The sequence below is a fragment of the Colobus angolensis genome, unplaced genomic scaffold (genome assembly GCF_000951035.1).
Source record: "Colobus angolensis palliatus isolate OR3802 unplaced genomic scaffold, Cang.pa_1.0 Scaffold267, whole genome shotgun sequence".
Lineage (NCBI taxonomy): Eukaryota > Metazoa > Chordata > Mammalia > Primates > Cercopithecidae > Colobus > Colobus angolensis.
The window spans coordinates 577,513-589,913 of NW_012115899.1; the positions used below are offsets into that span (position 1 = coordinate 577,513).

The 12,401-nt window shown below is 57.7% G+C and overlaps 1 protein-coding gene across 1 annotated transcript in view; it reads left to right on the top strand.

Moving 5' to 3' along the window:
• Positions 1-6,810: 6,810 nt before the first annotated feature.
• CAMKK1 (calcium/calmodulin-dependent protein kinase kinase 1, alpha) overlaps positions 6,811-12,401 on the top strand; it is a 24,621-nt gene continuing 19,030 nt past the window's right edge. Inside the window, exons 1-8 of the mRNA XM_011947470.1 lie at positions 6,811-7,212; positions 8,111-8,158; positions 8,602-8,655; positions 9,060-9,111; positions 9,358-9,491; positions 9,946-9,982; positions 10,863-10,884; positions 12,084-12,172. Of these exons, the coding sequence (XP_011802860.1) occupies positions 6,853-7,212; positions 8,111-8,158; positions 8,602-8,655; positions 9,060-9,111; positions 9,358-9,491; positions 9,946-9,982; positions 10,863-10,884; positions 12,084-12,172 (796 nt within the window). The 5' untranslated portion in view covers positions 6,811-6,852. The remainder of the gene's footprint in view (positions 7,213-8,110; positions 8,159-8,601; positions 8,656-9,059; positions 9,112-9,357; positions 9,492-9,945; positions 9,983-10,862; positions 10,885-12,083; positions 12,173-12,401) is intronic.

Below are 12,401 nucleotides of genomic sequence, written 5' to 3' on the forward strand. Positions count from 1 at the left end.
CAGGATGGAGTGGTGAGTGAGGGCGGGTCACGCGGACACGGGCGTGTGCCTGTCAGGGGAGGGGGTGTGCTCAAGTCTTGAGGGCGTTGCAGGGCTGTGCAGAGAAGGCTGTGTCACAGGCCACAGGACCGCGCCTTGCTGGTGTCCCCAGGGCGGGCACAGGAGTGTGGGAGGGGCACACAGCTGGTGCACTGGAGGATCCCAGGGAAGTGGCACTGGCCTCCCCAAGCCCTGCCCTCTTTCCTCCAGTACGTGCAAATTGACCCTCCACTGCGTCCCAGGCACACACACTCTGGGACGTGTGTCTTCGCCTCCTCCTAGGTCTCCCACCATCGGTCCTCACAGCAGCCACGGGAGTCGTTTTAAACCTCACCTAACAGGCACTCCCCTGCTCACAACCTCCACCTGCCTTTGGGGGCCTCCTGGGCTCTGTCCACCAAGCTACCCTCACCCCCAAACCAAGCCCTGAGTCCCAGCCAGGAAATGACTGCTATGCAGTGTAAACTTCCATCCTCTCCTCGTCCTGAAATCCTGCTGAGTGCTCAGAAGAGAGCTCGGTGCCACCTCCTCCAGGAAGCCATCTCTGAGGCCAGCACAGTGAATGAGGGGCCTTCCTCTCCAGATGTAACTCCTCTTGCTGTCAGGTGCTGCTTACGTGGGGAAGACTCCACGCCAGCCACATCGGCCTCCCTGCTGTTCTTCATATGGATCAAGCACTGTCCCCCGATGGCGTTTGCACCTGCTGGTCCCTGCGCCTGAAATGTCCTTCCCCAGATAGCTACACCGCCTCCTCCCCCTTCCTTCCTTCAGGTGTCTGCTCCAATCCTGCACCCAAAAGGCCTTCCTGAACCACACTGTTATCACAGCATCTCCCAGCCCCTTTCTCTTGATCCTTCTTACTCTGCTGTATTTTTCTTCATAGTATGTACCACTTGACATATTATATCTGAATCACTGGCTTTCTTGGTCGTTGCTCCTTGCCCCCACGAGAAATTAAACTGTGTGAGAGCAGAGACCTGTTCTTTTTGGTTCATTGCTGTATCTCCCCACACAGGCTTGCACAGAGCCTGGCAGACAGTAGGTGCTCTGTGACTATTTGTGCTTGCATCCCAGATGTCCATGTCCCTGGCTGCTTCCTAGCCTGTGATCCCCCCACCTTTACCCCCAATCTGAGGCCACTTCTACTCCTCTGTCCCTGACATTCCAAGTTCCTGGAAGGCCAGCTCTGGGAGAACTGTAACCACATTTGCATGATGGAAATCCTCCCTCTAGCAACTGGTGTGGAGGATGGGGTAGGGTGAGGTGGAGGTGTGAGCCTGGAGTCAGGGAAGACCCATGTGGCGGGGAACGAAGCAGTAGGCGGAATCTGGACTTCTAAGGGGTTCAGCTTGTGAGCTCACCCAGCTGGTAGTGGGGAGATCAGGGAGGGCTCTCAGAAGAGGCAATGGCTGAGCTGTCCTCCAGGCAGCAGAGGAGAAGGAGGCGTGTTCCTGGCAGAAGCACAGCTTGTACAGAGGCCTGGCAGCAGGACAGAGTCTACAGTTTGGGAAGCTGTGGTGTGGCTGGAGTGGAGAATAAGTGTGGGGTTGTGGGGAGTGAGGATGGGCAACAGGGAAAGGATGAGTGACAAGGAGGGCTCCTGAATTGCTGGTCTGGGTCAGAAAAGAATGGGGAGGATGTGGTACCCGTCTTGTAGTGGAGACGGAGGACGAGCAGGTTTGGGGAAGATGCTGAGTTGAATCTGGGCCCTGTTGGATCTGAGCTGCTCGGGAACATGGAGGGGCAGGCGGCAGCTAGCTGCAAAGAGTGGGGCTGGAGGCACAGACCTGGTGTGGAGGATGAGGAGGGGCACAGGATGAGGCCTGAGGACCATCAGCCTCTGTGGGTGGGCCAGGACGATACGCTGGGGGTAACTGTGCTGAGTCAGGCAAGAGCCCGCGTCAGTGCTTGGGGGCTCCCCAAGGAAGGTGGGAGCGGGCGTCCTCACAGCAGGAGTCGTCAAGCATGACTTGGCACCAGACGCCTGGGCCTCCCTCAAGGGGACTGAGTCATCCTGGGTGGGGGCGGGAGCTGCGGAGGGCACCCGTTGCCAGGGCCATCCAGACACTCGTCAGGATCATAAACACGGCTCCAGTGAGGCGGCCCAGGGATGTGAGGACCACCTTCTGTGTCTGGCCTGGGTGGCCGCCATCTCTGCGGCTTTCCCTTCTGTTCGGTCCTCTGCTGGTAAGGCCTGTCCATCCCCTCGCCTGGATGTAGCCGGTCCCCTGCCTCGGCCTGGCACTGGGGTTCACAGCAGCCTTCCAGAGCTCGGAATGAGGCCTGACCAGGGCCTGAAGTCCTCCCAGGCGGAGCTGCTTGAACCCACGTGGATGGCAGCAGGGTCTGCCTGTTCTGCCCTGCTCCGGGACTCCTTTGAGGGATGCAGCTGGATGGGGCATGTCCTGAGGAGGAAGCCAGGCCAAGCGGGCATCTGGAGCCAGGGACCCACATTCCTTGGGAATGGCCAGACACTTGGGGGGTGGGGCACAGCCTGGGAGAAGAAACCTACTGTGGGTATGTGCCAGGCCATCTTGGAGCCGGGGGCAGAGGTGGGGTTGGACCTTGTACATCAAGGCTCTCTTGGATGCTTCTAGACACAGCCACATCCTCGCCCAACAGGGCTCTGGCACAGACTGCTCCTGTGCCCACACCCCATTCTGTTCGTCCCATCGCCCTGGGAGTTGGCAGGACGGTGGCCCTCTGTTTGATTCACATGTTAGGGAACTGAGGCTCCAAGCTCAATGACTTGTCCGAGGCAGCAGGTCCCCAGTCTGGGAGGACGGGATTGAAGTGGTTTTTCCCAAAGAGGGAGGGCTTGAGTCTGGCCGTTCTTGGCCATAGGACTAAGCCAGTGCCCAGGCCTGTAGGAATCCTTGCTGTGCCATGGGCCTGGGTCCCAGCCTGTCTGTCCATCTTTCTGTTTGCCCACATGGCCCTAGTTATCCACCGGATTAAGTTTCTACGAAGTATCTACTGAGGCCTGAGCTTGGAAAGGGCCTTGAGACACCCCCTGCGTGAGCCCCCAGATGGGCTGGGGTGTCTGCCTGGGGCACAGAACCCAGCCCAGCAGGCAGTGCCAGGCTGGTGGCCCTAGTGACTACGGGGGAAAGTCCAGATACGAGCTCTGGGATCAGGCTCCCAGGACCCCCAGGGGTGCAGGTCAGCCCCCGACCCTGGGCATATGTACACGGAGACCTGCAGGCACACACGCACATAAGCACACCTGCACACACACACATCACACCGAGGTTTTCATCTCCATGCAGATGCGCTCCTGTGTGGGGACCACAACACACACAGACACACACCGCCACCCCAGGCCCACAGCCTGTGTGCACATATTCCCTCCCGTGCAGACGCGCGGCCGGGGCGCCAGGCCCTGTCTCCCCAACACGACACGCGGCAAGAACCTTGGGCCTTCCCCAGCGGCCGCCTCCCTCGCAGACACGCTTAGTCACCTGAATTTGATCCAGGCGGGAGGGAGGGACGGAGAGCCTGACGTCAGCCCTCGCAGCCGCCTTCCGCCCGCCCGCGCCTCCATCTGGGCTACAGCGTGTCCCAGCAATCACAACAGCGACAGCACAACAACAACAACTCACTTTTACGGCGCCTCCTTAGTGGCAGGCCCCGTTCTGAGTGCCTTACGCACAGTCCCTTCTTAGCACCTCACCACGTGCGTGAGGTGAGACCCACTAGAACCCCATTTTGCGGGTGAGGAAAACCCAAGACCCAGAGGCGAGGCCACCTGCTCACGGGCTCCCCGCCAGGAAAGGGTGCTGCCTGGCTGCCTGGCTGCCTGGCTGCAGAGCCTGGGCGCCAAACCGGGTAACAGGGCTCAGGCTGGAACAGGAAGCCCTTCTGCCCCGACTTGCTGGGTGATCCCGGGCCCATCCCCACCCGCTGGGCCTCTTTCTTACATATCTAAGAAAAGCAGGGAAAGGTGTTCAAGGGTAAAGGAGGATGGCCTTTTGCTGGAATGGCAACCTTTAGGAAATATGCAAATTTTATGGGCCCAGGGGCAGCCTATGGCTTCTGCCTGTGGCGGCTCTGAGTTCCGTAGTCCCTGCCTAGAGCCAAAGAGCAGGAGCTCCCAGCTCTGGAGTTCATTCTCTTCTGTGTGCTGGGGCCTGAGGCTTGCTGGGGTTGCGTCTCTGCGGCTGCTTTCTCATCTGTCTAATGGGGACAGGGCTGTAATGATCACTATGGCAACCACTCATTTATTCAACAAATATTTATCGAGTTCCTATCACACGCCAGGCACTGATGATCTTTTGGAGACAAGGCGGATGAGAGCCCTAATCTCATGAAACGTACATTCCGGAGGGAAAAACAGGGCTTGCGGAGTGAGGGGAAGGGGCGGAGGGGTGGGCCACCTGCTGGGAGGAGCCTGGCGGGGCCTGGAGGGTGTTCCCAGCTTTGGCTTCCTTCTTGCTATGCTATCTGGTTTCCAAGCTCTCCTGAAGCTCCAGCCCCACTCACTGTCTCTCTCACCTCCTGCAGGGAGGCCTCCCTATGCCACAGCCTCTCACCTCCTGCAGGGAGGCCTCCTTATGTCTCAGCCCCACTCACTGTCCCTCTCACCTCCTCCAGGGAGGCCTCCTTATGTCACAGCCCCACTCACTGTCCCTCTCACCTCCTCCAGGGAGACCTCCCTATGCCACAGCCTCTCACCTCCTCCAGGGAGACCTCCTTATGTCTCAGCCCCACTCACTGTCCCTCTCACCTCCTCCAGGGAGGCCTCCCTATGCCACAGCCTCTCACCTCCTCCAGGGAGGCCTCCCTCTGCCACAGCCTCTCACCTCCTCCAGGGAGGCCTCCTTATGTCTCAGCCCCATTCACTATCCCTCTCACCTCCTCCAGGGAGGCCTCCTTATGCCACAGCCCCACTCACTGTCTCTTCTCACCTCCTCCAGGGAAGCCTCCTTGTATCACAGCCACACTCACTGTCTCCCGCCCCCTTTTCCAGGAAGGCCTCCCTGATACTCTACCCTCACTCAGCCTCCTCACCTCCTTCACCTCCTCCAGGGAGGCCTCCTTGATACTCCAGCCTCACCAACTCCCTCTCACTCCTCTGGGTTCCAGCTTCCATGCCTTTTCCTGTTCCCAGTGTGGAGGCTTCTCTCTTCCTTTTTCCATGTCAGCACCAGCCCCCACCACCTCCAGGCTTCCACTCATTCAGCACACTGTGTACCAGGCACAGGGGGTCTGGACCTCACCCTTACCCTCAGTCTACCTCCAAACCCTGCTGTGAGCCTGGGAAATCTGGGAAGGCAGGGAATCCACAGGACAAATCGGGAGACTGGGGCTCCGAGTTGGGAAGGAGCTTGTCTAGGGCCCCTGGTAGGTCAGCAGGCAGGACTGGAACCCAGCCCTGGCTCCTCAGTGGCCAGTGGACTCCAGCCAGCCCTGCCTCGCTGACATCTGTCAAAGCAAAGGGATGGGGAATGAGGGGTGGAGCGGGCCCTTCACCATGCGCACTCTGGGTCTCCCTGAGATCCATGTTCTCAGTCGCTGTGTGGGTACGGAGGAAGTTACCAGCAGACAGGAAGGATGGAAGATCAGGAGTTCACTCACTTCCTTCTCCTGAGAGGGTGCAGAGTCCAGCGCAAGCAGGGGAGGGGCACCGGGTTGGGCATGGCCAGCGCTCTACAAGCGTGGAACAGAGATGGAGGTCTCAGGCGGAGTGTCAGGGTTCAGTCCACATTCAGGATGTAGCCTAGGGTCACGGCTGAAGATGAGGGCTGGGGGTCACCTCCCTGACGTTGCAGCCACCACACAGTGACTTTGAGAACATGGGTCTCAGGGGACATCATGCCCTGTTTCACCCTCATTCCCCTCATTCCAATCCCCTTGCCTTCTTTTTTTTTTTTGAGACGGAGTCTTGCTCTGTTGCCCAGGCTGGAGTGCAGTGGCGCGATCTCAGCTCACTGCAACCTCCACCTGCTGGGTTCAAGTGGTTCTCCTGCCTCAGCCTCCCGAGTAGATGGGATTACAGGTGCATGCCACCATGCCCAGCTAATTTTTGTATTTTTAGTAGAGACAGGGTTTTGCCATGTTGGCCAGGCTGGTCTCGAACTCCTGACCTCAGGTGATCCGCCCACCTCGGCCTCCCAAAGTGCTGGGATTACAAGTGTGAGCTACCGCACGGGGCCCATCCCCTTGCTTTGACAGATGTCAATGAGGCAGGGCTGGCTGGAGTTGGGAACCCCAGGGAAGTCTTCCTGGAAGCAGTGAGAGGGATGGGGTAGGAGGCGGAAACATCAAGGAGGGCTCCCTGGAGGAGGCGGGTGCGTCTGAAGCATCAGCAAGGCTTCTGAGTTACTAGTGTCTAGCTCAGCTTCCAGGAGGCAGTGTTGGAGTGTTCTGCTGTCAAGGGTTGGGACTCATGACTCACAGGGCTGCATGCTGTTCTGCGGCTGAGCACTGGGTTCTGCCCCTTCCAGTGCTGCTGGGCCTCCAGGCTTCTGCCCCTGTCTGTCCTGACTCCAGAATGTCAGATTCTCTCTGCTTCCCTGTGAAGCCAGCAGGCAGCAGTGACTGCCTCTGTTACCGGCGGGGATACTCAGGCCTAGAGGGCTGGCATTCAGCAGAAGCAACGTGAATTCATTCAGTTCATAGGGGTAGACTTGAGTCTGGGTGTTGGCAATCCTGGTGGAGGGAACAGCCAGGGCAAAGGCATGGAGGTGGGACCCACAGGGCTGTGGCTCCCTTACCTGGTAGCCAGCCTGACACACAGGAGTGAGGCCTTCTCTGCCCTCTTTTCTCAGCTCCCCGACAAGGCTACGCAGAAGACCCCCCTTGACTGAAGCAATGGAGGGGGGTCCAGCTGTCTGCTGCCAGGATCCTCGGGCAGAGCTGGTGGAACGGGTGGCAGCCATCGATGTGACCCACTTGGAAGAGGCAGATGGTGGCCCAGAGCCGACTAGAAACGGTGTGGACCCTCCGCCACGGGCCAGAGCTGCCTCTGTGATCCCTGGCGGTACTTCGAGACTGCTCCCAGCCCGGCCTAGCCTCTCAGCCAGGAAGCTTTCCCTACAGGAGCGGCCAGCAGGAAGCTATCTGGAGGCGCAGGCTGGGCCTTACGCCACGGGGCCTGCCAGCCACATCTCCCCCCGGGCCTGGCGGAGGCCCACCATCGAGTCCCACCACGTGGCCATCTCAGATGCAGAGGTTGGTGGGGCAGCACGAGGGGTTGTTCATGAGCCCCTCAGTAGACTGCAAGGAAGTCTCTTTCCTGCCCCTGTCTGTGCCACACAGCTCTCTAGCTTTGGTTTGCATACCCTCAGAGCTGGGGAGATCACTACCTAACAATATAGCCTCTTCCCAATCAGGGGAGCTGCAGCTGAGCCAAAGGCTGCCTTCTCTAAGTCCTGCTATTCCCACTCCCAGCCTAGGCCTGGGAAATAGGTCTCTCCCTGGTCCCCTATGTAGTTCTTAGAGATGTGAAGATAGAGGCTGTGTCCCCCCCTACCCCCTAACTCTTCCCCAGCTTGCATCCCTCGCCTCTAATTCTGCCTCTTAGAGTCGGCTCTGCCTCAGAAACGGCCAGCCTGGCTCCAGCCTCTGGGCTTCAGCTGGAGTTCTTGCCACTAATTCTGAAAGTGAACTCAGGTTCTAAGCAGTCTGCGGATGTCAGGGGCTGAGCTTTCTGTGCCTGAACCCAGGCTCTCAGCCTCTGTGCCCAGGGCTCCTCATCTTGTCCCTGGAGTCTACACCTTCTCCTTCAGCTGCTTCTGGAAATAGTTGCTCATGGGTTTCTCGTGGATTGTGGTCTCCCAGACTCCAGAATCCAGACAGGAATTAGCGTTTTCCCTTCACCACTGCATCTAGGGAACACAGCACAGCCATGGCGTCACCATCCATGTTTTCAAACATGAGCCACATCTTCTCATCACATACGGGGGCGATGGCACCACCAGCTCCCCCATCCAAACTCGAAAGCTTGGTGAGACCTGGGGGTCCGGGAATGAGGGGCCTGTGGCCAGAAGTGGACCCTGAACGGGCTCTGAGGTAGGAGCAGTGCTGCCTCTGGACCCAGCTCAACCTGGTGCTCACTCTTCCCCCACAGGACTGCGTGCAGCTCAACCAGTACAAGCTGCAGAGTGAGATCGGCAAGGTAGGAGTGGGCAGGCTGAGAGCAGTGGGGACTTCGGGATCCTCTGCTTGGCGCTGTTCCTTCTCCTGTGTGGGAGGGAACGGGAGGCAGAGCCGGGCAAGTCCTAGCCTGGAGGTGAGGACAGTTTCGTGCCCTGTGGGAAGTTCCCAGGTACCCAGGGGGAGGGTGGAAGATGACTCTTGACTCCTGACTCCCAGAGTTCTTGACAGTTGACAAGGAGGGACTGAGGGAGGCATGGAGCCGTGCTGAGCCAAGCAGGGGCAGTTACCAGGGCACAGGAGTCTCCTCCCCGTCTGCTACAATATTTGCCCATGAGCCAGCTGGTGGTGGGAGGTGCAGATGGGGTGCAGGAGAGACCAGAGCTGCTCGGGCTCCCCACCTCCTGAGCTGGTCCTGGGAGGGGTTGCCCTGTCCAGGTGGGGCTGACTGATGCCTGTCTGCAGGGTGCCTACGGTGTGGTGAGGCTGGCCTACAATGAGAGTGAAGACAGACACTATGTGAGTCTGGGGATAGGAGGGAGGTGTTGCCCACGCCAGGCCCTGGAAGCCTGGGGGGTGGGGCAGGAGTTGTGCTCAGGAGATAGAGGACAGGGCTGCCTGAGAGTGAGCTCCCTGTCCCTGGGGGTATGCAAAGGAATGAGCTTCCTAACCCTGGGGATATGCAAGCAGAGGCTGGATTCCTCTGTGGGGAGAGTTCCAGAAAGACTTGCTGGGGGAATGAGGGGAAGGGCTAGGCTCAGATGTGGCCACCCCCTAACCCCGCTTAACACGTACCTGGGCCACACCCTCAGGGCCAGTAGCAGATGTCCAGTGTGCCTCTCCGGACCTCAGTCCACACGTACCAGCCTGTTCTAGCTCCCGGTGGCTTCACGCTAGTGACGTTTCTGTCCCTCCTTCCTTAGGCAATGAAAGTGCTTTCCAAAAAGAAGTTACTGAAGCAGTATGGCTTTCCACGTATGTATCTTCTGGTCCTGTCCCTGGGAGCTCCTAGCCTGGGAGGCGGAGGAGACCTCGGTCCCGAGCTAGTTTTGGCTAGGAATGGGGTAGAGAGGGAGACGGCGTGAGCAGAGGCCTGGGGATGGAATGTGCCTGGTGGGACAAGACCACGGGCGTGCAAGACTCTTGCTTGAGACTGGTTTGGGGGCCACGGTGAGGCCCAGCCACCTGGAACAGGTGCTTGAATTCTCTTCCTGGTTACAGGTCGCCCTCCCCCAAGAGGGTCCCAGGCTGCCCAGGGAGGACCAGCCAAGCAGCTGCTGCCCCTGGAGCGGGTGTACCAGGAGATTGCCATCCTGAAGAAGCTGGACCACGTGAATGTGGTCAAACTGATCGAGGTAGGGGGAGGTGGTGGTGAGCAGGTGGGAACCGGCACCTGCGTCTCATGGGAGCCGCTTCTGGTGCTGGGGAGCTCCTAGCACAGACCCGGGGATCTTGCCAAGGGAGCAGATGTGGCTGAGGCCTCTGATGACAGGGCCAGACTTGGGGTGGGGCTGCAGGGAGGCTTTGGGAGCCCAGCCTGGTCAGGGATGTTCCCAAGTTCCCACGGAGGGTGAGGGCTGCCCCAGAGGCAAGAAGTGAACGCCTCATTGCAGCAGGAGGGAAGGAAGGCTGGATGTCACGTGGCGGGCCAGGCTGGGGGTCAGTGACTTCTGAGGCCCCATCAGTCTGGCACCTGTGCACTTCCTGCTCCATTGTCTGGGGTGGTTGCAGTGCATGCTAAGGGTTCTGGGGCTGGCAAGGACCAGGAGACCTGGGAGCCCCAACCCCATGTCTGCTCCCTCTGACCAGGTCCTGGATGACCCAGCTGAGGACAATCTCTATTTGGGTGAGTGACCTGGCTCATTCCTACAGCAGCTCACCCAGGGCTGGCCCAAGGGCTCCCTTGGGACACGTATGACCTTCAGGTGGGCAGTGTAAATACACTGACCTCCTGGGGACAGAAGAAAAACAGACGTTCTGAAGCCCTGGATTCCCTTGCCCAGCCCTGCAGAACCAGGCCCAGAATATCCAGTTAGATTCAGCAAATATTCCCAAGCCCCACTCCCTACTTCCCTCTTGAGCAGCAAGACAGTGGATCCATTTGGGCCGTGCACTCAGGTAGATGCAGGAGGCAGGCTGCACAGGTTCCCAGACACTCTAGCTCTGTGCCTCAGTTTTCTCACCTATAAAACAGGGATACTAGTGGTATCTACCTCATAGGGTCGATGTGAGGAGTAACTGAGTAACTATATGTAAAGCACATTCGTTATTATCCTTGTTAATAGTAATGTTATTGTTTTAGTTCCTTGTGTCTGGTTCAGGGCTGGGCTTAGAGGAGGCCTCAGAAAACAGGGCAGAAGAAGAACTGGCTTAGGAATTAGAGGCTGAGGCTTTAGTCTCCACTCCCTACCCTACCTGCTTGTCTGCTATGACCTTTAGGAAAATTTCTGCCCCTTCTCCCTGCCTCAGTTTCCCCCTCTGTCAAAGGGCCCCATGCTGATGCTGATGGTTCTCACCTGGTACCTGAGGATCAGATGAGGCAGGTCCATAGCAGAGCCCACTCTCATGCATTTATTTGCTCTGATATCCCAGGAACCCCTGTCCTGTCCCTGCCTCGAGTATGCCTGCATGCCTGCCCCTTCTCCTACCCTCCAGACCAGGGAGGGACCTTGGAATCGGCTGCTTTGCCAGCTAGCTACACCTTACCTTCTTGTCTTTTCTTTCAGTGTTTGACCTCCTGAGAAAGGGGTGAGTTCCCCGTCCTGATCAGGCAGGTCAATTCTCATCCAGGCCTTCCTTCCTTTCCCTCCCTGTGTCCCCAGCCCAAGGGTCAGCTACTCTAGGAGAAGTCAGAGACAGAGGCCCTGCCCTTAGGGGATAATAAGAGACCAAGAAGACCATTCTTTGAAGGCTGATGGGGGTCAGTGAGACTGCAACAGTCAGCAGGGAGACCTCTGGAAAAGGGGATGGGTTTTGACCCAGGCCTTGAAGAACTGGGAAGATATGGATGGAGGAGAGGGGGAGGAAAGGAGAAAGGAGTGTTTTTTAGGTCAAAGTGTAGAGATGGGACTCAACTCTTAGCGGTATTCAAATCACAGAGGGTTTTTCAGCTTTCCAACAACTCTGTGAACGCAGTGGATGGGATTCCAATTGCTCCTATTTGTGAGAGGGAAAGCCGAGGACCAGAGATGGTATGTGGCTTGCTCTGGGTCACACAGCGAGTCACTGATGGAGCCCAGGTTCCACATGTCTGCCCTCTGCGGCTTTTCAGGGTATTTACAGAGCAGATGACATGGAGTAACGAGCACGGGGCTGGGTGTTCCGGGACCCTCACTGCCAAGGCTTGAATGCAGGCTGCAGCTTGTCTCTCTGCCTGGGTGGCTTCTTACAGACCATTTTGGGGAGAGGGGCAGGGAGGGATGTCCCTTTAAGACTTGGAGGCTTTCACATGTTTTGACCTCTATCCAAAACAAGAAATGTATATTTCTATTGTTATCCGTATCTGTAACTGAAACCAAAGTTTTACCAAACAGCGTGTATCTTTACTACATGCAATATATTCTGATATATTCTACTTATTTCGGAAAAAAAAAGGCAGTTGCCTCCCACTAAATTGATTTCGTGATCCTCTCTTGGGTCTGGATCCACGGTTTGAAACACAGTGCTCTAAATGGCATCTTTGCAATTGTTTGATTATAAGACTATTAGGTACTTAGAAGAAGGAATATCAAGGCAATCCAATTAAGAGAAAGCTGATTTGAAATTATGATTGAAACGGGATATGTATGAGTATGTGTGCTTTACATTTTTTATTATATAGCAGAAAAAGCTAATATCTTGGGTTCTAGGGACCCATGTGGGCACAGGTTTCCCGGGACGTCCCGACTGCCTGAATGGCCGGGTGCCCTGATTTCGGCTGAATGCCCCTCCCGCATCCTTCTCCATAGGCCCGTCATGGAAGTGCCCTGTGACAAGCCCTTCTCGGAGGAGCAAGCTCGCCTCTACCTGCGGGACGTAATCCTGGGCCTGGAGTACTGTGAGTGCGGGGCAGCCCGCCCACTGGGGCTAAGGCTAGGGGATCTGGCAGGCAGCAGAGCGCAGGCTGAGCAGGCACTGAGCAGCTCCTGTCAGTCAGAGCTGGCCTGCCAATCAGCTTCAGTGGGAGTGGGACATGCACGAGTGGGCGGGGCCGAGGCCTGGTGACGGGGGGGGCGGGCGGTGGATTTCACTGGGCATGCGCCAGATCCTTAGGTATGTCTGCTCCT